The sequence below is a fragment of the Fopius arisanus genome, unplaced genomic scaffold (genome assembly GCF_000806365.1).
Source record: "Fopius arisanus strain USDA-PBARC FA_bdor unplaced genomic scaffold, ASM80636v1 scaffold00078, whole genome shotgun sequence".
NCBI classification, from domain to species: Eukaryota; Metazoa; Arthropoda; class Insecta; order Hymenoptera; family Braconidae; genus Fopius; species Fopius arisanus.
The window spans coordinates 351386-373565 of record NW_011887817.1 but is presented as its reverse complement, the minus strand read 5'-3'; the positions used below and the strand labels follow the sequence as shown (position 1 = coordinate 373565).

The window sequence follows — 22180 nt, the reverse complement described above, 5'->3', positions numbered from 1 at the left end:
ACATTCAAGTACTCAATGAGTACAATCCAAACCAACAAAAAAAAGTTAGATTTTTCAAACTTCGATGCCAACTTCACATAGCTGAAATTTATGGGTTATTTATGGGCCTGTAATTTACTCTTAGAGAGATTTTCCAACGATTTTTATTGGTAACGGTTTTCGGTAATGGGTAATAAATGGTGGAGCTGAATGTGATTGAGTAAATATTTGTTGATTGTTCATTGCAAGTGATTGCGAGTAATTGTAGATTATTTTGAGCGATTCTCTCGAAATTGCGATTTTAAAATTCAAAATATATTATTAATTCCACAATATTCTTAGAATTTTCACATTTAAGATCACAATAAAATCCTTAATTTCCAGTTTAATATAAAATCTCAAAATCAAGTGACTTCAGAACGAATTTGACAGCGACTCGCCCCCCTCGCAAAATTTTCAACTTCCATCCCGAAAATTTTCGCTGGTCCATCCCCACATTTTTAACAACAACCAATTAAAAATTTTTCCACAGCCAAATAAACTGTACGATTTATAAACGTCGGGATAAGTTTTACTAAAAATTCATTTCCGCGGAAGTCACGGTTGAAATCAAGACATCTCTCATCGAGAGGGGGAAGATCATGAACGAGAGAGAGACCGACCGAAAGAGGTTAAAAAAAAGTGAGTAAAAACAATACAATCGCCCCGACCCGAGTTTATCCCGGCAATAATAATATAAGCGCAAGGTCTGAGTAATACAACGGCCATTTGAACGAATTGTCGGTTAAAGACGGAGGCATTTATGACAGCATAAATGATTCTTTTTTTTGGAAAACTCCATTTACTTGTACTCTCAGGCCATTCGGATGTTTCAGTACAGTATTAATGTAGCTTGTGAAAGTCCGTGGGTGATCGCAAGCGTTAATGGAATGTCGGCTAATTGCCCCCCTCCCCCCATGAACGATTATTAGGTATCATACATTGGCTGGCTTTAGTGAGCCATTACATGTCCGCCATACTGTTATAACGACTTGTGTCATTCCGTACAATCTACTTTGTAACTGCATTGGCAATTATTCACCATTCGACCATAAGATCATTCTCAAGTGTCAAAGGGGTAATGAGAAAAAAATTTATAAACTCTAATAAAAATATTTACTATGATAGCTTGTAATGAGACCTAATGATCACTCAGGAATTGTTACCAGATAATTTTAATGAGGTCAATTGGTATTGAAAATTGGGAAAATTTGGAAGAACGATGGACTTCGATTTCTTTGCCTACAGATCACGCGATATACAATCAGAGCGGTAGAAAAAAATTGAGTGTTTGCACGTAGCCATGCGAAATATAATGAAAACCGTTGTGAATTCCGGAGGCGAACGTTCTGTCCTTCGCTGAATTACTCGAGAAAAAAAAAATAAAAAAGAAGAAGAAGGAAAAAGGAGTCGTGCGCCCAATCGTCTAGCGTCCGAACACCCGAGCGTGTAATAAATTCGATCAGACCTCGACCAACCCCCGGATATAACCGAATCATAGCCCAGGTTTTCATCCCCAAACTCACCGAAAAACTCTCCGCCCCGGAATCATCGATTCTCCGGAAAAAAAAAATTTTTTCCTCTCAATTTTTCTAACGTGAGAACACACTTTCCAGTCCATTAAGGCATCAATGTGCCAAAATGTTTACCTTCGCTCTTTGTAGAAAACACATTATATTTTTATTTTCACTAGTCCCTGAATACATTTACACCGTTAACATATCACTCATAAACTTTCAAGTGAAAATAGAGCTTTTACTTTTTTTTCTATTCCAAATTCATATATATCGAATCGTTTTAATATATCTATTTTTTTCCTAATAAGACCTTTCATCGACATTTTTCTCCCAACTTTCCAGTAAATACCACAACGAAAATTAGTGAGATTAAGAAAAATTTAGGTGATTATCTCTCTAAATTCTCAAGCTATTAAAAATTCAATTCCCATAAAAATTCATATCAACTCTCGATTTTTCAAAATTAATGGGAATGTTGATGGAGAATATAATCATAAATTGAATAAAACCCCATACAATTTCAAGTTAATTCCTCAATTGTTTCCGAAATAACATTTCGGATGGATGACGAACCTTACGCGATTATTGGGAAATTCTTTTATCGGTTACCTTGATCGTACGACAATACAAAACATGTGTTTGAAATAACCTCGGGTGATTCGTCGTATCCATTCCAATTCCCTATGTTTATACCGTGAATTTATATACCGTACGAGAATCTGTTGGGAATAGCGATGATACGGGAAATTAGTAGCACTCACGCGTTCGATCTGTATCACCCCCGTATAATTGATAGGGAATTGGTAATACCCTCCCCCCCGCTCTTTACCACATCTGTTGTCCCCACGCATTCGGGGTAATGAAAGGATTATTTTTAATTCGCGGTTCAACACCAGGTTGATTGATAATTATCACAAATTGTGGACTTTTCCTTCCAACTGGAAGCTCTGTACAGATAACAAATTTTTTTAATACTACGCTGCAGGAAAATTGATCCTCAAATTTCCAATAAAACAATACTTGAAATATTTATTGAGATTCATTAATCGATATTAATGATCGTGTCCTGATTATTGAATGAAATTGCAATTTTTATTGGCGCATGACCTATAATGGCCATTATCGAAAATAACGAAAATTCCTCGCTCTTTACCCTTGGGATTTTCAACTTGCAAAATTTAACAATCGGTTCTAGACAATGAAACTATCGGAAAATATTTTTATTCGTCAAATTGTGAATTTTATTGGATGAAATTCCTTGAAGTTTTCGTAGAACTATAACTTGATAAAAATTCCCAAGACGTACTCGAGGTATTAGAATCAACTACGCGTAGACTTCGAAAAATTCTATATCTGACAAGAATTCCCCATTTTGCTCACACGAGAGACTGAAAAAAAAAGGATCAATTATAATCCAATGCTTGTAACTCTAGGTTTCCCATTGTAATTCCCAGATTGTAATTTCCATTCCCTCATGATATTGTTCTTGATCCGCAATTATTTTCATTTCCTGAAAGTTCCATTCATGTGAAATCTGTATTATTTCTCCCATAGCCCGAGGAAGTTACAATAATTGAACCAAACATTGCGTCCTTTGATAATTTAATCAAAGTTGTTGTAATAATTCTCCCCCCATCCGTTAATTCAATTTATCAAGACACACCTGATGGCCTTTATTATTTCCATCTTTTGATCCTCAACAACTCATGATCGGGAGAGTGAATTTACCGAGTCTTCCACTTCGTTGGAATTCTCATTAACTTGCAAAATGAAACCTCGCACCTCCAATTCGTATCACACTCACGGAAAATTGGATTTTTCTCGAATATACCCCACGTGTGCAAGGAATTCGTTGAGAAAATAATTGAGGGTGAAATTCTTTGTGCAAAGTGCGAAAAATTCCCCCAAATGAAAAAACACAATTTTTTTGTTTCTCTAAAATGTTCGAATTATTCCTAACTCCGGAATAATTAAATAAATTGAGAAATTGAGAAATTAAGAAATTGAATATTGGAATTTACGTCATTTATGGATATTTAAACAGGAAGAATATACCATAAAATCCGTTTGAAATAATTATAGTCCAGTCCCCATTAGTATAAAATATAAGTACAAAATATTGTAGATGAAATTTTTTTCCGCATTTATAGGGTTAAGTGCGGAAATACTTGAAGCCTCAAATTCTCGCTAGTATTTGGTAATATTCGCGTAATGGAAATAATGAGTTAATGAGACCAATGATAATAACCTCGACCAATCGGGTGAAACAAATGACCCATTACCGTCATCAATTTAATGATATTTATTTACCAGAAAATCGGGAGAAAAAGGCGGGAGAGAGAAGGATTGCGAATGACTGAGTGCGAAATTGCCAGCGGCATCTCATTAAAACTCGCCCCCCATTTTGTGGCGTCATCCAAACTGGTGTGTGCAAGTACCTCTCTGTGAGTATGACGCCACAAACCTCAACCAAGAGGAGGTCTCAATGTCACTAGAGAACCAGCGAGAAGAGAGAGTTAACACCCAGTGTCCTCCATCCCCATAACATATTAAACCAACGACATTAATTTTGCACCGGTGAGCGCGTTAATTGTTCCATAATTGATCGGAAATATTAAACCCACCGCGGTTAATATTTCATGGGTCTCGTTTTCATTTTTGGTGAGAGGATTTTCGCACCGGCGCGTTGCTCAATTGAGAGAAAATCCGCACGACGGGAGGAACTACTCAAGTACCTGTGAAAATTACTCGTCAATTATTGATGATTTAATCAACGCTCCAGCGAATAATCCACGAAATTTTTCAAATTCTATGCTCGGTTGGTACGTCATTTTCAGATTTCAATTATTCACCCTCACCCGGATTATACCTCAAATTTTCATCAGCTCATTATAGATTACGGTTATTGTTTACGTAATTGATTCATAATTGAACGAAAATAGTTGCTTTTCATATTTAATTGTCATTAATTATGATATGTTTAGTTGCGGTGACCTCGATAGTTGCTGATTATTATGGAAACGACGGATAAATCATGAATATAGGATGTAGTCAAAAACGCTCTGGTCAAAAAGTTCATCAAGACCAAATGAAGGCCAGTGGAAGAATCATGAGGTTCGGAAAAGGACGACAGGAGATGGGAGGGTGTAACAAACATCACACCCCGTGGAATAAATATATTCAACCCCACGACATTTGACAGCACCTGACGCGTTCCTCTGATTTTTATGAACCTTCTGACCCATAAACTCCACTCACTTCCTCAAACAAAATCCCGATTAATTCCAATTCACCTGATCAATAATTAAAAAGCCCTTCACTATTTAATTAACCAACCGCCCCGGCCCGTCGAAACTCCTCGAACAACCCCTAAAGTTCGTGAACTTCTCCTTGAGCTCTTTAATAAAAAAATGATCAATCATATCACGACAGGCATCTCGTCTGACGTCAAAAAATTAAATAAAAATCACAACGGACGATTTATCCCGGCATTTCACACTCGACAAAAAGTGTCAAGAGATGACATACATTAAATACTCCAAGCATTGTCCCTGGAGAAGGTCATATCAACATCTGCACTTGCCCACGGGCATTCATCTCTTATCATTAAAAGTCCGTTGAAAAGTCCAAAATATTTGCGCCTGACATTAAAGAGATTGCATCCCCCCGCATATTTAACCACCATCTCCCATTTACCGTTTTATTTTCCCCATTTCTCTCTATCATCCCCTCTCCACCCCCTATTCTCCACAACCCGACGGACGTCAGAGCCATTCATATTTCCCGGTGCCTCGGGCTTCTCTTCTACACACCAACACACACAGACACCAAAATGTCATCCTCCCCCTCTTTCCGACCCCAAAAACACTCTCCACGTTCCCAAGTGAAAATTAACGTCCGGATAAACCCAAAAAAATTTTTTAAATGCTCCAGTTTCAAATGAAAATGAATTCGAATTCTGAGGGATTATACACTGGGCGGAGTTCCATGAGAATTTTATCAATGGATCAGTGCAAATGAACCTTAATCTTTCGTTAAATAAATTTGAATACATTCTTCTGTTATCAATCAAAATTACAAGTGAGATTTCATACGCTGATTCACTCTTCAGATTGAATTTTTTGAAGATAAAATTTTTGGCCGGTTCGGGAAGATTAAGAAAATAGGAATTTCTGATTTCTCGAAAAAGTCAATTTGCGGTTTTTCCGGAAGAGAAGATAGAAATTTTACAACTTGAGTGTACGAGTTCAATTGGATTCTCTAGGAATTCCTTGAAATCTCCCAGAATTTTGGGAGTCTAAATGAAATTTTAGAAAAATCTAAGGAATTTTTTTATCAATCATTATCTCATTTAATTATTATTGATTATCGGGACATCATTGATGTGAAATTTTGTAGAAAAAATAGAGATACGACAATGAAAGTTGATGTTCATTGAATAAAAGAAGAAATTCAAAAGTGCTGTATTTTCACGTTAATCTAGTCACTACTTCGCCAAAAATCTGCCAAATCTAACATGAAAAATGGTGGAATCCCAGGAATACTCCTATAAATTGTGAGCTAAGAAGTGCGACGTGTAAAGATGATTCAGACGAACTATTAGCTCAGCAAATATTGTTATACCTTTGTTACACTTAAGCAAAACATCTTCTTGTTTTTATGATCACTATAAACGAATCCTAAATGCCAAAAATAAGACATCAATATCGAAGATCAATAGAGAAATATGTGGTATTACTCCACGGCCTGCGATTATTTTTAAAGTTTTATATGATGTAGTGGTTATTGAAGCTAGTCCATTGCCAAAACATACTGCTTGATCGATTGATTGATTCAATCATTATCAGGCTGAATATCAAATTGACGATTTCCGAAAAACCATTTTTTTATTAAAAAAAATTATGGCGGTGGTGGGTATATTCCAGTGTATTTCGACTGACTTTACATAGAAATCCCTCGGAATCCTCACACCTAGAATCCAATCCTCCCACAGCCACCCCCTTTTGACGTTAGAGTGACCCAATTCTAAAGCGGAGCACGTCGGACTCCGCAGAAGGGGTAGTTCGGGGTCGAGACGCATCGGCGACGTTTTTGGAAGCCAAAGATACCACCGAATCTCCACCCACCCCTCCTCCAAAAACAAACTCGCCCCCAAAAAAAAACAGCCGAAGAATTTCGTATTCTCCAACTATTGCCTGAATTCAACAATCGGTAGAACGAAAATCCCGAAAACTTCTACCCTTTCGAATTCCTCCAACAACCCCAAAATACCCAAATGAAAATCGCATGGTTCGATTCCGAGTTGTTCAGGTTTAAAAAAAAATTTCGTACTCACTCGTATGCAGACTGGAGCAGACGATCCCGTGAAATATCTAGAGCCTCCGGGTGCTTCACACGTGGTGATGTTTTTCCTCCCGTGGCGCAATTGCCTATTGCTCTTTTTACCCCGGAAACGCGGTGAAATATATAAATGAAATGAAAAACAAAAGGCACTCGATCCAATTCCACAGTCCGTGACTCCCCCCGGTTACACCTGTCAAGGTCGTCTCACTGGCGCACACAAAAACACTAGCCCGCACACGTATATTGACAAAGGAAAAATCCCGTCGGCATTTTAATTGACAATTTCACCGTCATCGAGACGACCATTCAACCAAATTCACCGTCACTTGTCGCACACTCGTACATTAGATTCAAATAATCCCGAAATAATCCACTGTTTTACTGTACACAGGTGTCAAGTGTCTCTGAGCTGATAAACGTCGATATTTTGACAAGTGAAAATTGCGGAGGATTATTACGACGTCGTGGCGTCAGTCAAATAAAATCAATAAAATCAGTGAAATCAGTCAGATCAGTCAAATAAAATGAAATAAAATAAAATCGGATGAATATTTACGTATGTTCGGATTGTCGGGAATTTATTTGACATGTGATGAATAGTGGTGAAATGTCAGTTATTGGAAAATTATGACGACGCGTCACAGGACGCGGCTCGCGACAAACTGAGGGCCCAGCGCCGTCACCGAGTCTCATCGTGACGTATTCTCCCGCCCGTCCCGACGCCGCAGTGGCGCCACAAATGTTACCCCCTCCTCGCGTCCTCCAGGTTCTCCCGCCCTTCGACACGACCTTTCCCTACATGCACTCCTAGACCCCCGGCCTTCCCAATAGCCAAATCCTACCACAAAATTCACCCACGGGGCAGAACCAACTAGGTTAAAAAAGTCCTTTTTTCAACAAATTCAGGATATCAACGTCATCAAAGTGTTACCGTCCTTCGCCATAGCTCAGGTTAGGAAAATCATTTTTAATTTATTTTTAACAAGTCATTAGGTCTGTGATAATTTCATGGTAAGGTTATTATTTTACTATTTTATTGAGTCTCTCTCGAGACCGACTCAACGATAATTTTATCATTTTCACTTTGTTTTGATAGATTTTATCAGTGAATCTCCAGGGAGATATAATAAAAAAATATCATCACTCTAATATTTTCAATAAAGTACTGTGGCAAAAGGACACACTAGGATAACTTCATTTTTCCGAGGCCATTTTATCGGAAATCTCTTGGAATTAAAGGGAGATATTGATATTTTCATAGATACCTCTTTTGCAGCTCTCATTTTTTGTATAAAAAATGTACTCACAGAAATATTTATATTCTTCTTCAATTCTGATATATCAACTGAAAAATGGTGTCGGATAAATACAGTTAGTAGATTATGATTTCATTGAACATCGTCATGTGAGTAATTGTAACTATCGGTAATTTTTTAAAATTCATTTTCACAAATCCCTTTTATTTCTCGGTTTGTTTTATTTCTATCAATACTTCTGGGAACTACTACTCGTATTAATGTTATTGCTGAATGTCCCGAGAAGAAAACGACGCAGTGTCCAACCCCCGAGGAGCACCAGGTGGATGATATCGGTGGGGGTTGGGTGGTACCTACGTCAAAGCCATAAGGGCTAGAACCTCGTAACCCATTTTCCTTCAGCAGGGGGATTTACTCGGGTCTCATTTCATTCGACTGTTTATTCGAGAATCCAGAGTCTAATACGCACGACAAAGTTTTATTGAGAATCTAACAAATTCCTTTGGAAATTCTATCAATTTTTCGACCATTCTATTCGTACCATTTTCCAAGCAGACTCACCTGCTTTCTTCATGGAAAACTATTTTACAGAAAAACTCGGAGGATTTTATTATTGCCGGATATCTTCTGGAAAAAGTGAAGAGAAATTCGTGATAAGATTTTTTTTCATTTTTTTTCAATTCATTGAGAATAAGTTTTAATGGGATTCCTTGTTAAGAACTATTTTGCGGAGCAACTATTTATTATTATTGGATTTGCGAGGTGGGCGGATAAAATTTTTAATGAAATTTTTCTATTATTTTGAAAATTCTTAGGAAGTACATAATGAAAATATCATGTATTTTTTTCTGCAGAAAAATATCTATTTAAAAATTTACGACAAATTTAATTCACAATTAAAAACAACTAAATAATATTGAATTAATTTAGTAATTTTCATTGGATTTCTATCTCCTAGAGTTGCAGGGAATTTACTGGAAATTCTAACAATACTATTGCCTAGTGTAAAAATTATTTTCATTTTCTCAAAATTGTTTTCTTGGTGATCGGTAAGCGTGAGTGAGTGGAGAAATAGATTGATGAGAAAATGGAGTGGATGGGGTACTGTTTTAGACAGTTTTTCACTTGACGTTTGGAATCTAATTTTTTCCCGGGGGTGATGAAGGAAATTGGAAATATGATGTATGAACATTTTTCGTGCTGTTATGTAAGGGAGAAGCAAAGGTCATTTGTGGTATTTTTGGGGGTTCCCGGTATTGAAGAATGTCACGACGTGACGTTCGTGAATTCGAGGTGGGAAAAAATAAAGTCTCTAATATTTCTCAGCTACACGGAAAAATAATCCTTTGAAATATATAAGGCGAAAATTTAACTTAAAACTAATTAATCAGGACAAGAAAAAAATATTCAAGTTGACGGTTAACATCCAATAAAAATAAATTCGATAAAATAAATAATAAATGCAAGGGAAATATTCAATATATATTCCCCCAAAACATTCCCAAAACATTCCCAAAACATTCCCCCAGTTGTGGGATCCGAAACAGATTCCATAATTCGCTCTCAAGATTACGGAATCTTCGGAAAAAATTCCATAACAACTGCTTAAAATTGTCACTCTGGAATTAAGAAAAAGGCATGTCATTTTTATTGAATATATTATTCCAGCCGTCTAAAGGTATTTCCCTACCTGATTTCGAAGAATAGCATCTCAGTATCTGACACCTGCACTAAAATACCTGTCGACCACCAGATCCTCCAAAAATTTACTAATGGAATTTCTCGAAAATATTCGACTGGTGGAGAAAATCCCAGCTCAGCCAGGTTAATTCCCACAGATCTGTTCACCAGAATCCGTCACTTTTTTTTCTCTTTGTTAAGTAATGGAATTTCCGAATACTTTTCCGCGACGGGAAAAAATCCTCACCACCAAAAGCATAGGAACCTTTTTTCTGAACGATACATGAAGGCCAAATAGTGCAAATAAATTGCACACAATGGGCCAGTGATGAAGAAAAATTAACGGAGAAAATGCATTAATTAATTAACGGAGAAAAATTTATGGTAGAATCTACTCTGACGTATTGTAATCGTGTGACGTATTGGCTCTGAAGAAACTTTTATCGCGGCATGCTAATTAAATTCATTGCAATTAAAAGCACGACGAGTCCACTCAAAATTTCATAGCACTATTATTGTTTACCTTTAAAAAATATAATTATCAATTAATTCACACAACAAAATTTTCATGTAAATCTCGAGGCAAGACTCCTAAATTACGCGATTCAATTTATGAATACAAAATCATAATAAATAATAAATAATTATTAATCACGATTTTGAATTCTTAAATCATGAGATGAAAAACTTCAATTGTGGAATTAAAACGAGATTAAAAATATAAATGAGAATTTCGTGTATGAAAGTTATAATTCCAATCTCGTAATTGATATTCTTACTTCTGTAATGAACGAGTGTAAAACGGTAACATGGACTTTTAATTCAGCAATTAAGCTGTCTGTAAAGTCTTAAATAACATTTGCGAAGGCGTATTTTACTTCTAGTTTTTTATGTCAGCCCAATGACTCAATTGGAGTTGTCGAACAACTCGAATGATCCTGGAAGTGCTGTACTTGCGGCGTGGAATTGTCGAGTGAGGGTTAGTGTTCATTGAAGGAATCGGAATCTCTTGTTTATACAGAATGGAAATAAGATAGAAGTCGCAGGTGTTTATCGTGGCAACCGATTAAATTTCACCTTACGGTGCGTTTGTGTCGTTGGCACAACGACGTGATTGCAAACCCCTCCGAGGAGAAAAGGCAAAACATTCTGCATTCCCCTTTTTCTCTTCTGGCTCTCTTTTTGTCATTCGCAGACATGGTCTGTGAAGTTTCTTTTATTGCTCAACATTGTCTTGGATGGGATTTTTTATTTGCTCGCTTTCGGGTCGAGTCACTGGGAGGAAGGAAATGGAGATGTGGAAAATGTCCAACAGCTTTGTCTCGGAGATTCCGACGATTGGAGGTGGATTCCCATCCTGGAATTCACTAGCACCTCTCACATGCCCTTCACTCAACGGTTGAGATTAATTAACATTAATTACATTAGCTTCAATTGAATCAAAACTCAAAAAAAAATTATTATGAATTGCCTACAGGGAAAATGGAAGAGTTTATGGTCAGGGGTTTATTGTTCATTGATTTTATTCATAATGTAATGAATTTTAGATTTCGTGAGAATTAGACATTAATTTCGATTGAATTTCACACTTGAAATATCAGGAGTAATTTTCCAACAGTGAATCAGAAAAATCAGGAAAATACGGGAAAATTATTACATTTTGGAATTAATTCCTAAATATTTCCATTAAACGAAAAATTGAATTAATTTACTGCATTTGAAACATCAAAACTTTTCGTCGCTATTTTTTCTTTCTTTTGAGACTTTATCAGACAGGAATTAAAAACTCATGAGATTCGTATCGAATTTTTTGCTCCGATGGGAAAATATTCTGTCAATAAAACGGTAAATCTGTAAATAAATTATTGAATTCTTGAATCAGTCGTCTGTTATTCAAGAGTTCTCTTACTGAGAAATGAGAACGATTTATTCTTTCATGAAGATCTCAATACGTACAAATTAATCTAAAGGGACGGTGGATAGGGAGCTCAGAGGAAAGAGGAAGGATTGATAGACTTGATGGCTAATTTGAAGTGAATAGATACCGTCTCCTTCATTACTGGGCTAGTCTCCATGATTCCAGTTAAGCACCCTTTCCTCCATGTTTCTCATTCCTTCCGCCATCCAAGATTGATCAAGAAAGATCAGGGTTGAGTTCATTATCTTCGTTCCATCCACTTAATTCTTCAAAGTTACGATCGAACTCTAATTTCCATTACATATTTAAATAATATTGAGTGGAGCTCGTGGAGCCTCGAGTACTGTGTAATTATATTTAAAAACTGCAATTATACAATTATCCTGAACTGTTTTCTTACTTTTATTTTACAATACTAATATTTACGGCGCATCTTGTCTACAGCAATCACATGGGGGCATGAAATCGAATTCAATTTGCATTTTGTTCATGAATATTTGTCGAGTGTTTTTATCACTGATACGTCGGCGATGATTTCCTGAATTTTCACTTTACCCGAGAAATAAAAAAGATAAAACAGAAGCCTAAAAATATCGCCCGTGAATTGCCGACAATTTTTTCTACCCACACACCACCACAATATTTGGGGATAAAAAGTTTTCGTGTCAGTGCAGTTGCCAGTGGAGATTTTCCTCATCCGCAATACTCTCCCCTTTTTACGATTACAACAAGATAGGATGTACTAAAGTAAGCTAGACAAGTTTTCTGGTAGAAATAACGTGCGTGAAGCATTTACCCCGAGCCATATACCCAGATGCAAAAGTGCATTTAATCCAGTGCTCAAGAGACATCGCTAGGAAAATATGGTGCTGGTAACTCGTCCTAGGGGTTTCACCTCCCAGTGTGAAAATGTACCTAACGTACACCAAAACTCCACCTTTTCCCCCATTTCCCTCGTCCAAAAGTGAGAGAGACAGTTAAAGGGAAAATAGAGTTGAAGTTTCATCCGCATTTTCCCTATTCCGCTTTTCTCATTTCCATGAGTATCTCTCCGAATGTCCAACAGCCGAGAGAATACGAATAATACAGAATAAACCAACCAGCCGTGCACCACCTGACTTTTCTCACTGGAATTAGGCATGCATGCAGGCATCACTTCGTCAATAAATTCATGAGCATTTATCTGACACTCCCAGAGTAAAAATACCTTCAGGCCCACCTGACGTCTGATCAAAAGTTGATCCTTTTTCCTGAAAACCCGCGGACCATGAGGCAATTTCGGATAAAAACCCTGACAGAAACCAATCGACAATTAATTAATTTAATTAACAATCAAATATTTGGCAAGTTCCGTGTTATTGACTATTGACTTGATTTTTTATATTCATTTTTGGATTTTTACGTGAGAAATGTACCAGAAAATACAGAGGACGATCAAGCTAAAGTAAATAAAAAAAGGTGGATGTTTTTAAATACCATTCACCACGTGCGCATCACTTTATCGATAAATTCATGAGCATTTATGTGACACTTTTGATGAAGCATCGAACGACTTTTATCCGGAATACATTACCCTCTGAATAATTCACCCAAGAGGCGAGGAAAAATACGGATGGAACCGAAAAAAACACATCTCTCCGACGCCATTCCGTTTTATGAATATTCAGTGATTTTTCCTTCGACATTCTCCTGATTTTCCACCTTTTTATCCACATGATCGGGATAATTTCGTAACGAGTACGTGTTCTCAAGTCGTTTACCTCTGAGGATACATTATTCCGATGGCTCATGCGTCTAAGATACATAAAAAAGTGGACTCAGGGAGATTAACGATCCTAGAGAATTTGCAGTGGAGTAACCAGATGGAAAAACTGGGAGAAAGTATTCTTGAATTTATTTTTATACTAAAAAATCGGCCACTGCGTGTTCTCGGTGAGTCAGTGGAAATTTTTTATTCCCGGGGAAAAAACGTGGGACTGAATTACAATGGACCATCCGGGGATGTGTTTGTCTCGGTGGTGTATTTCTGGGTGAGCAATTCTTGAATTCGAATACGAAATTGCCACGGCATTGATTGTTCAAGATGTGTCGATAGCGAGATACCCAGATTTAGAATACAGTGAGCAAATAAATGGAAATTCCAAGAAAAATTCTCAAAACTTGTAGAAATTCTAATATTTATAATATTCAATTGTATTTATAATATAATTCTGTCTTTTGGGGTCTCTTTGGGGGAAATTAAAAAAAATTCCCGATTTTTCGGACAGGGACAGCTTGAACTTAAAATTGCATAAAAATTCCGCATAATCAATAATATTTCCCAACAATTTTCATCATTACATATTTTTCAATGAAGCATTACGGGAAAATAAATATCCAATCTGGGAATATTTCCAGAAAATCATACGAGATGATTAGTTGTTAAAAAAAATTGTAGTGTTTTTCTAATGAAATTTATGGTTGCTTTATTGAGAAGATATTCAGTAATGTGAAGAAAGGTCACTTGATTCTAGGAATCTATGCTAATGACAATTAATGAGCGCAAGATGCTGTGAATTAATGACTTCAAGTCAGGGAAAAAGGCTGTGAAGCTCATTAACTGATGCTGCAAATTCAAGGGAATTACTGTGCGGATAGTAAGCAGTAATGCCTTCACTCAGAGTAAATTCTGATTTTTAACTGAAAATCTACAATTTTCAACTGTTATCCCATTTTTAATTTACACTGACTCATTAAAACTATTAAAATTCCCGCATTGATTTCCGTTTCTAATCTCGAATCTCACCCTCTCCTTAAATATCGATCAAATTAAAAAACAAAAACCATGAAGATAAAAATCCATGATTTTTCAAACTATAGTTTTTCCTTCAAATTCCATCAAATAATATACAGTAGAATAAAAAATTATTCTACACTATGGCACGTGATTCATTTTAGTTGCGTGATCAAAAACGGTTCCACTGATGTCGCGTTACGTCTGCCAGTTACATTACTCTCTTTGGCCGACACCCAAAAAATGGGTCATCTAGACCAAAAACAAAACTTCATCTCAAATTTTGATTTCAAATATTTATTTCAAAGACGTACTCATAACAAATAACCAAACAAATTCCCTTGTCTCAATAAAAGTAACTCCTGTACATAAAAAAATGAATTCATCAATAAATCAAATTTATTTCCTTTGAATCGCGTATCATGTATTTTAAAAAATCAAATAAACGAATTAATTCATCTCAAATAACAGAATTTTTTTTAAAGAGCCAGCAGGATTTATTTAATATAGATGAAACAGCCCTAAAACCAGTCTTCTATTTGAAAAACCATTTCATTTGTTATTATTTCGATAAACTTGTTTATTGGATTCAGATAAATCATTCTTTTATGGCGGCACATAGCAAAAACGTAGTTGCAGTAAAAAAATCCATGTATTCATAACAGGGAAGTTAAAAAGTTTCCATATCAAATAATCCCCTCAATATTGACCGTCAATCCTTTGAACTCTCTCCCCCTCGTCCCTCAACATCACTTCATCCTCATAAAACCAAAATTTTCCTTATTCACCCGAGGAACGTTTTAATATTCTTAAAATGCGTTGAAAAGTTTTATGTTACCCATAAATATCAGGTGAAGTCGAGGGTGCGAAAGTTTGGTATTAAAACCAAGTGGAGAATATTCATAACTTTAATGCTGAGTAAAAGTTTGTGATTATTTTTCAAAGGAGAAGGCAACATTGATTGATGATTTTTAGTTTAAATTTTTGAGGATACCGTGGAGAAAATTACACCTCAATTCATTCACTACCCAATTCCCGGATTCCGGAGTGAAAAAAAATCAAAATACTCGCCAAAAAAAATCGTAAAAAAATAAACCCCTTACCTCTCCCCCGATCCCGTCGCTTCCGTCGCCTTCTCCTCCTCCCCTTGTCAACAGCAACATCTGAGGAGGAAGACTCCCCAGATCTCCTGGGACCACAACTTTCATCCTCACTTCCTCTGGCAGCCTGACGACACTTCAGTAGATCGTAAACACGTTTGAAGTAATTCCCAGCCATATCTCCCCCCGGGCCGAGGGTCGATTCGAAATTCCCCATCCTCCACCCGTCCCCACGATCATCATCACCAGATCCATCAATGATCTCACCCGGGCACATCCCCGTAGTTTCCATCCCCCCGAAATAACTCAAGTCCCCAGTTCCCTCGACCTTGGGATCGACAAACAAATAATTCTCCTGGAGGATGGTTTCAGCCTCGGTGGAGAGGTCCTCCTCATCCGGTTTTAATTTCCCCAAGTCCTCCAGGATTCTATCAGCATCGTCATTGCACTCGATAAGACTCTCGTGAATCCTAGGAGTCCTGGGGATCAGAGCGCATCTCCACCCCCTCGGACACGAGATACTCCTCTCGATTTTTGAAATACGTCTCTCAGGTTGGAGGTAACTTCTGTCTGACTTCGGGGACAAGTCGCTCCTGGTTCTCCTGTAGGATCTCCTCTCTCTGGCGCTCCTCTCAGACGATGGACTGGTTGACCTGATGTTGACATCACTCCGCACCTTCCTCGGGCGATAATTACATCTGGCACTTCGACGATTGTCTGAGTACCGTCTCTTTATTCTCATTGGCTTCTCGCAGGGCATGTCTGAGTCACCGTCATCACTCGGGTGGGAATTCCTACGTTTTTCATTGTCATGATTCAAGTATTCTCGGACACGGTTGTACCTGTCGAATGCCAACTGCTCGTCGCTCTTGGTGAGAATCTCTGGGGAGCGCAGGTCCTCCAGGCGTAGGTAATCGCCGATGGAGTATCTCCGGGACTTTTCGAAAAAAAAAACTGGAGATCGTTGGTGGCCCCTTGGGTGCCGGTAGTTGACCTCCGGTGCTAGAGACGTTGCGCTACGACTCTTTCTTGGTGAGCTTGGGGTGGATTTCCTCAGGGTGAGAGGCGTGGAATGCAGTGGGAATTTCTCGTAATTGATCAGAATGTTCGGCTCGCCGTTCGATATGTCTTTGAATGTCTTTGGGAGTGGGTAGATGTGGTCCACTATTTTTAGGCGCATTATCGTCCCTGGGGGCGAGTTCGTGAAATACGAGAAATTACGCTCCGTGTGTTTCATTTTATCCGCACAAAATTATTCAGAGGCACTGATATGAAATTCGTGGGTATGAGATTGTGGGGAATCTCTGGAAATTTTGGAAAATTGAAAATACGGATAAGTATTCAGTAAAAATAACGAAAATTTATGGAAGTGAAAAATTAAGTCGCGGTATCACACCTTTTCACGAATATTCGAATAAAAATTATGGAACGTTATGAGGAAATTTCGGAATACTTCTGAAAAATTTCTCTCATCTTTATCCGAAATCACGGAAAAGATGAGTAATTTTTTGTGAATACTTCTCTCCGTATTGAACTGAGATAAGTTCAGTTAGTAAGTGATAAGCCGATGTAAGTCGACTTAAATCTTCGAGAACTTTCTCGTATATCTCCGGTACTAAGGGAGATAGCGAAATTTTTGGAATCAGATTTTTTGTAGCTCGTAGTTAGATGTACAAAAAAGGTCATGATAAAAATTTCAATATTTCTCTTACATTGCGAGTCTCCCGTGGAAAACTTAGGAATAGTTTAAATCGGCTTAAACCGGTTTATTGCTTCGCTACTGAATTGCACTTCGGAATATCCGAGAACCTTGAAAAGTTTATTGGTTTATTTATTAAATACAGATTCTGAAGTGAGAAATTATGAGATTATCGTAATTACTTGTCTTAATTCGGGAATGAATGCCTTAAAATTTTAATTTCTATTTGTTACCAAATTATTTCAGCTCAAATAAGAAATCATTAATTTTTTAGTTATTTTTTTAGTATTTGACATTTTTTTATCGTTTCCATTATTTTTTCCATGTATTCTCTATATCTCAATCTATTCATAGATCAAGGGCCCTGAAATGGTGTGCGAAGGATGTCAATGAAAAAAAAAAATAGTCCTCGGATATCCTTAAACGAAACTTGCTGTTCACTCCAAAAGTGAAGAATGATTCAATCGCGAAAAAATGCAATTCAATCACAAATCAGTGAATCCATAAATCTTCGCGCAAATACACGGTTCATCTGAATATTCGGAGAAACTAAAATAATATCTGGAAAGATTCCCCAGGAATCCCATGGAACGGATTAAACGAGCGATTATTTCGTACAGCGAAAATGGTTATTCACTCTTATTTTCTCTTGGACACTAGCACTCGGTATCACTTTAGGACTGACTTGTGGAGTTTACGTAAATTGTGGATTGCAAAGTTGGCAGAATTTCATGAAGTATGTTCCGGGGAGGGAGCAGCATTGGATGAACGGTTGGAGAATTTCCACTGGTATGCAAGATTTTTGCTGAGATACTAAGGAGCTTCGAAGAATGGGCAATATGATTCAAGACCCCGCGAGTTACAAATTTTTGAAATTTGAGGGAAATTGTTTTGGTTGTGCTATTGTTACGAGGGAAAAGCTCAACTGTCAGTGGTGAAAATATCAGGGAGAGACCAGTCGGCGGCGTTAGTCTGGGTGACATCATACCGTCGACCAAAATAATCTTTTGATGGTGAAGAGAGGACTGAGGTATTCCGGCACGTGGGATGCATTACACAGATCACAGTGTCCTATATCTCGAGTATTTTAAAATTCGCTATTTATGCATTTTTTATAAGTTCCAGTTAGCTTCTCCATTTTTCTCATTTATTCTCCTCTTTAGCTAGTCCTTTTGCCAACCCATTAGCAATCTGTTTTTAAATCTAAAATCATTTTTAGACCATTAGCCTGAAGATACTTCTTCTTTTCAAAATTTTTTCAATGTTTAACCCACACGGAGAGAAATATTCAGCGATAATGACGAAACAGTTAATAATTCGGTATTTATTTTTTGAACGTACTCGTTTATGTATTTTAAATTAATAAATTTCAGTTTTCTCCAGATTCTCTATTTTTTGTGGTTGCCAGTGTCTCGAATTTTTGGGACAAAATTTGTCGTCAGTTCGATGTTTTCTGTCTCGGTGTGTTTTTCTCCCGATCTTTCAGCGAAACCCACGGGACCATTGTATTTATTCGTGTAAAATCAGTGTCTTCTTGATCCAAATGCTCTTGAAAACCCTCGGGATCTCGTGCCAAGTAAACACGTACGCACATTCGAATCGAAATACAGCGTCACAAGGCCACTGAATCAGAAGTGACATGATTCAATAAAGTGCCCCCTCAGCCCCCAATTATTTCTACACAGCACTCCTCATTAGTGCCCTGTTAATTCTTAATTGAGCCTAACTCCATCAGCGATAACGAGACATTTTTTCGCGCATGCAAGCCCACTCATCAATTCTCTCCCAAATTGGCAAGTTATTTTAAAAAAATATCCGGAGACAAATGGATCACCTCGAAAGAATCCAAAACCAGTTGTGTACGGTAGCATATAAAACCATAATTTATTCAGCAGATGAAATTCAATCAATTATAAATGTACAGCAACATCTCCTGCATTCTCTCATTATCAATCAATAAAATGAAGAAAATATTACTGAAGAAACAAAAAGTTATCAGTTTACAACAGTGAATAACAAATTCTTATTTTTGTCCAGCAACATTACGTAACTTATTCAATTATTGTAACATCATTCGATATACAATTCGTCCTAAAAATATCCTAACACGCAGGAACTCAATTCAAGCAATTAGTCCGCATAGTATCAATCGATAATCATTTAATTATCCTATCTAATTTCTGTATAATATAAAATTGCCATCGTCAATGATTTCCACACCGTGATTACTTCGTCTATCATGTAATAATACTTATCACCTCTTTTTAAACATTATCCATCTCACGCTGGGAGGTGGAACGATTACATTCTGCCTAATTCTCCATAAACAATGATTTTTATATAATATATGGAATCGATACAACACTGCTCTTACGTCATATAAAAATTGCACGTTCAAAGGCTTCATTGCAAGAGGAAAAATAAACAAATATCTGTTTTCGATTTAACTACTCGAAACGCCAATACACACATTTGCTAAATTACTGTGGTGGATTTTCGTGAAATAAAAGCAATTCAACTCCATTCAATTGATCCAACTGTTCGATTCACGGATTTTTTATTGACTGGAGGATTACTCCAGGGAAATGAGAGCTCTCACTTTTTTGAAACCTTTCAAATAAGTCAAGACTGTAAGAACCTGGAAAATGTCTTTCATTCGCTTTAGAGTGGAATCCCTCTCGTTTGATCAGTTGTATCTCGAATTTTTCATTTCAACTACGATGCTGGAACTTTTTATATTTCTCAACAGGTATTATATCTCAATTCTCAATAATATCCTTATTCCTATAAAAAACTTGCAAATTCAGTTTTTTAACGAAATTATGAAAATTGCACATTAAATTTTATTGCATTTTCAAGGGATTGAGAATTGCAGGGAATATTATACTCACTTTCAAATCACCTTAATAAAAATGAAATAACTACCCCTTCAATAGCCTCATAATCTATTACTTGTTGGACGTAAAAATTCGCAATAAGAAGAAAACAATGACTCATTAGTAATCGAAACAGAAAAAAATCAAGTAATTAAGTACATATCAATTGACAAGTCGATATTACCTAATTCTTGATGAATAAATATTCCAGTAAATATGAATTTCAATTAACTAAATAGAAGGCGAATATTTAGCTGTCGGAAATATAACAAAAGTAGTAATTAATGTGGATGAGTGATTGTATGCAATTCAAGATTAATATCATCATTCATCTTTTCAAGAGAAACTGAAAATAATACTCCAAATCACCTGAAAGGCGTCAACCTGCTGGGAGATATGAATCTAGGCGAGTTGTCATCTTTCTCAACACGTAAAACACATTAGTGAACGAAAGACGTTTTCCACTTGTTTATTCAGGATTTGATAAAGCCATGTGTCACACAGACTTATGATAAAAAAATTCCTACGTGTTTGTCAGATGAATACATGGTCGATAAAAAAATGTATAGCTGCCATTTTACTTTTAAATATATAATCCTGTGAATGCGTTTATATATCTTCAACAATTTTGTTAATTAATTCATATTACGGGGGAGAAATGACAACAGAAAAGTCATACAATTCAGAAAATAATGAAAAATCAATTGCTCATTTACACGTATAATCGATTACACAGAAATTAAACGATTTGTAGAAATGAAAAATTCGAGAGTTTCAATATTTTAATTTTTTTCTGGTAAGACCACTCGATAATATGCACCACCAGTTATCCATTTTAATTACATTTTTATTCAGTTTATGGAGTACTAAATATTGAATTGATAACTATCGGGTCGTCTGTTTGTTTCTTCGTCACCGAATTGATAATTAAATTTAATTTGTCAGAGAGCAGTTTTCTAGAAGGGAAAATCATAACAGAGGTAGATAATGATATTCATGTCCTTATGCAGTTTCTATGTTTCTCTAACATCTTTTTCATTTTTTGAAGGGAAAATGCTGGGAAACACTGGGGGGTTATAGAACGAGCCTAGTGTGCGTTATAACTATACTCTAACGTAGAATACGTAAGGGGGCTTAAGGAAGGGAGGTGGAGTGATTTTAGATGTACCTGGTGTGGAGTCTGAAGGGCCAGTCGTAGCGACTTGAGATGCCTGAAACGGAAAAAACAAGATGTTATTTTTCAGCCGCGGAATTTTGACAAGATTTTTTTCATTTATAATTTTCATTCTAAATTCAATATTCACTGCAAAATTATTTCAGCAGTGATTTTAAGAACAATAACGCAAACTACTGAAATGGAGATTAGAAGAAAATGTTGTGTTTCAGAACTGACAGGAGTTTGTTTTTCCACTCAATTCATTCTATTGAGATATTTTCAATATAAACTCAAAGCTATGAATTATCCAATGTTTATTTGTTCGTATTGATGGAAAATTATGTAATTTTAGTAACTGATAACAGAATTTACGTTTTGGGTCTTTTGTTTAAAAAATGTTTATATAATAAATCTAGATATAGAATTTTTTTAAGGTAAAGGGAATGAGCTTCGCGTATAAGATAAAAAAAAATTAATTTTTCGTGAATAGTTGTGATTGTTGATAAACACCTTTGGGCATCCACAATTCCCAAAACAAGAATGTAAAAAAAAAACACAAACCTTTGTCCCCTTGCAGTGGGCGGTGGGTCTCCGGTCGCTCTGCTTCCTCTTCACCTCCTCATAGACATCAACAATTCCCCCATCACTCTCTCCCCCAGGTCTCTCAGGGGCCCTCCTCTTGACCTTGGCTCCATCCCCCTCAATAACAGTATGCCCTCCATCAAATTTAACAGACTTCTTCTTCCCCCCAGACACCTGTCTCCTCCAACAAGGGCTCAAAGTCCCATCCTTCCCCATCTGCTTTCTCAAAATAACAGTGCACCCCATTTGCTCACTGGTCACC

At 36.7% G+C, this 22180-nt stretch overlaps 1 protein-coding gene across 6 annotated transcripts in view; it reads right to left on the bottom strand.

Moving 5' to 3' along the window:
- LOC105270116 (uncharacterized) overlaps nucleotides 1-18204 on the bottom strand; it is a 74461-nt gene extending 56257 nt beyond the window's left edge. The window contains exons 1-2 of one of the 6 annotated variants that reach the window (XM_011310834.1): nucleotides 17923-18204; nucleotides 15609-16909 (exon numbers count right to left, since the gene is read on the bottom strand). In XM_011310834.1, the coding sequence (XP_011309136.1) occupies nucleotides 15609-16842 (1234 nt within the window). In that variant the 5' untranslated portion in view covers nucleotides 16843-16909; nucleotides 17923-18204. Of the gene's footprint in view, nucleotides 1-15608; nucleotides 16910-17317; nucleotides 17491-17922 lie in introns of those variants that run through there. The other 5 variants (XM_011310838.1, XM_011310835.1, XM_011310839.1 and 2 more) reach the window with 5 other exon arrangements.
- Between the last annotated feature and the right edge of the window lie 3976 nt (nucleotides 18205-22180).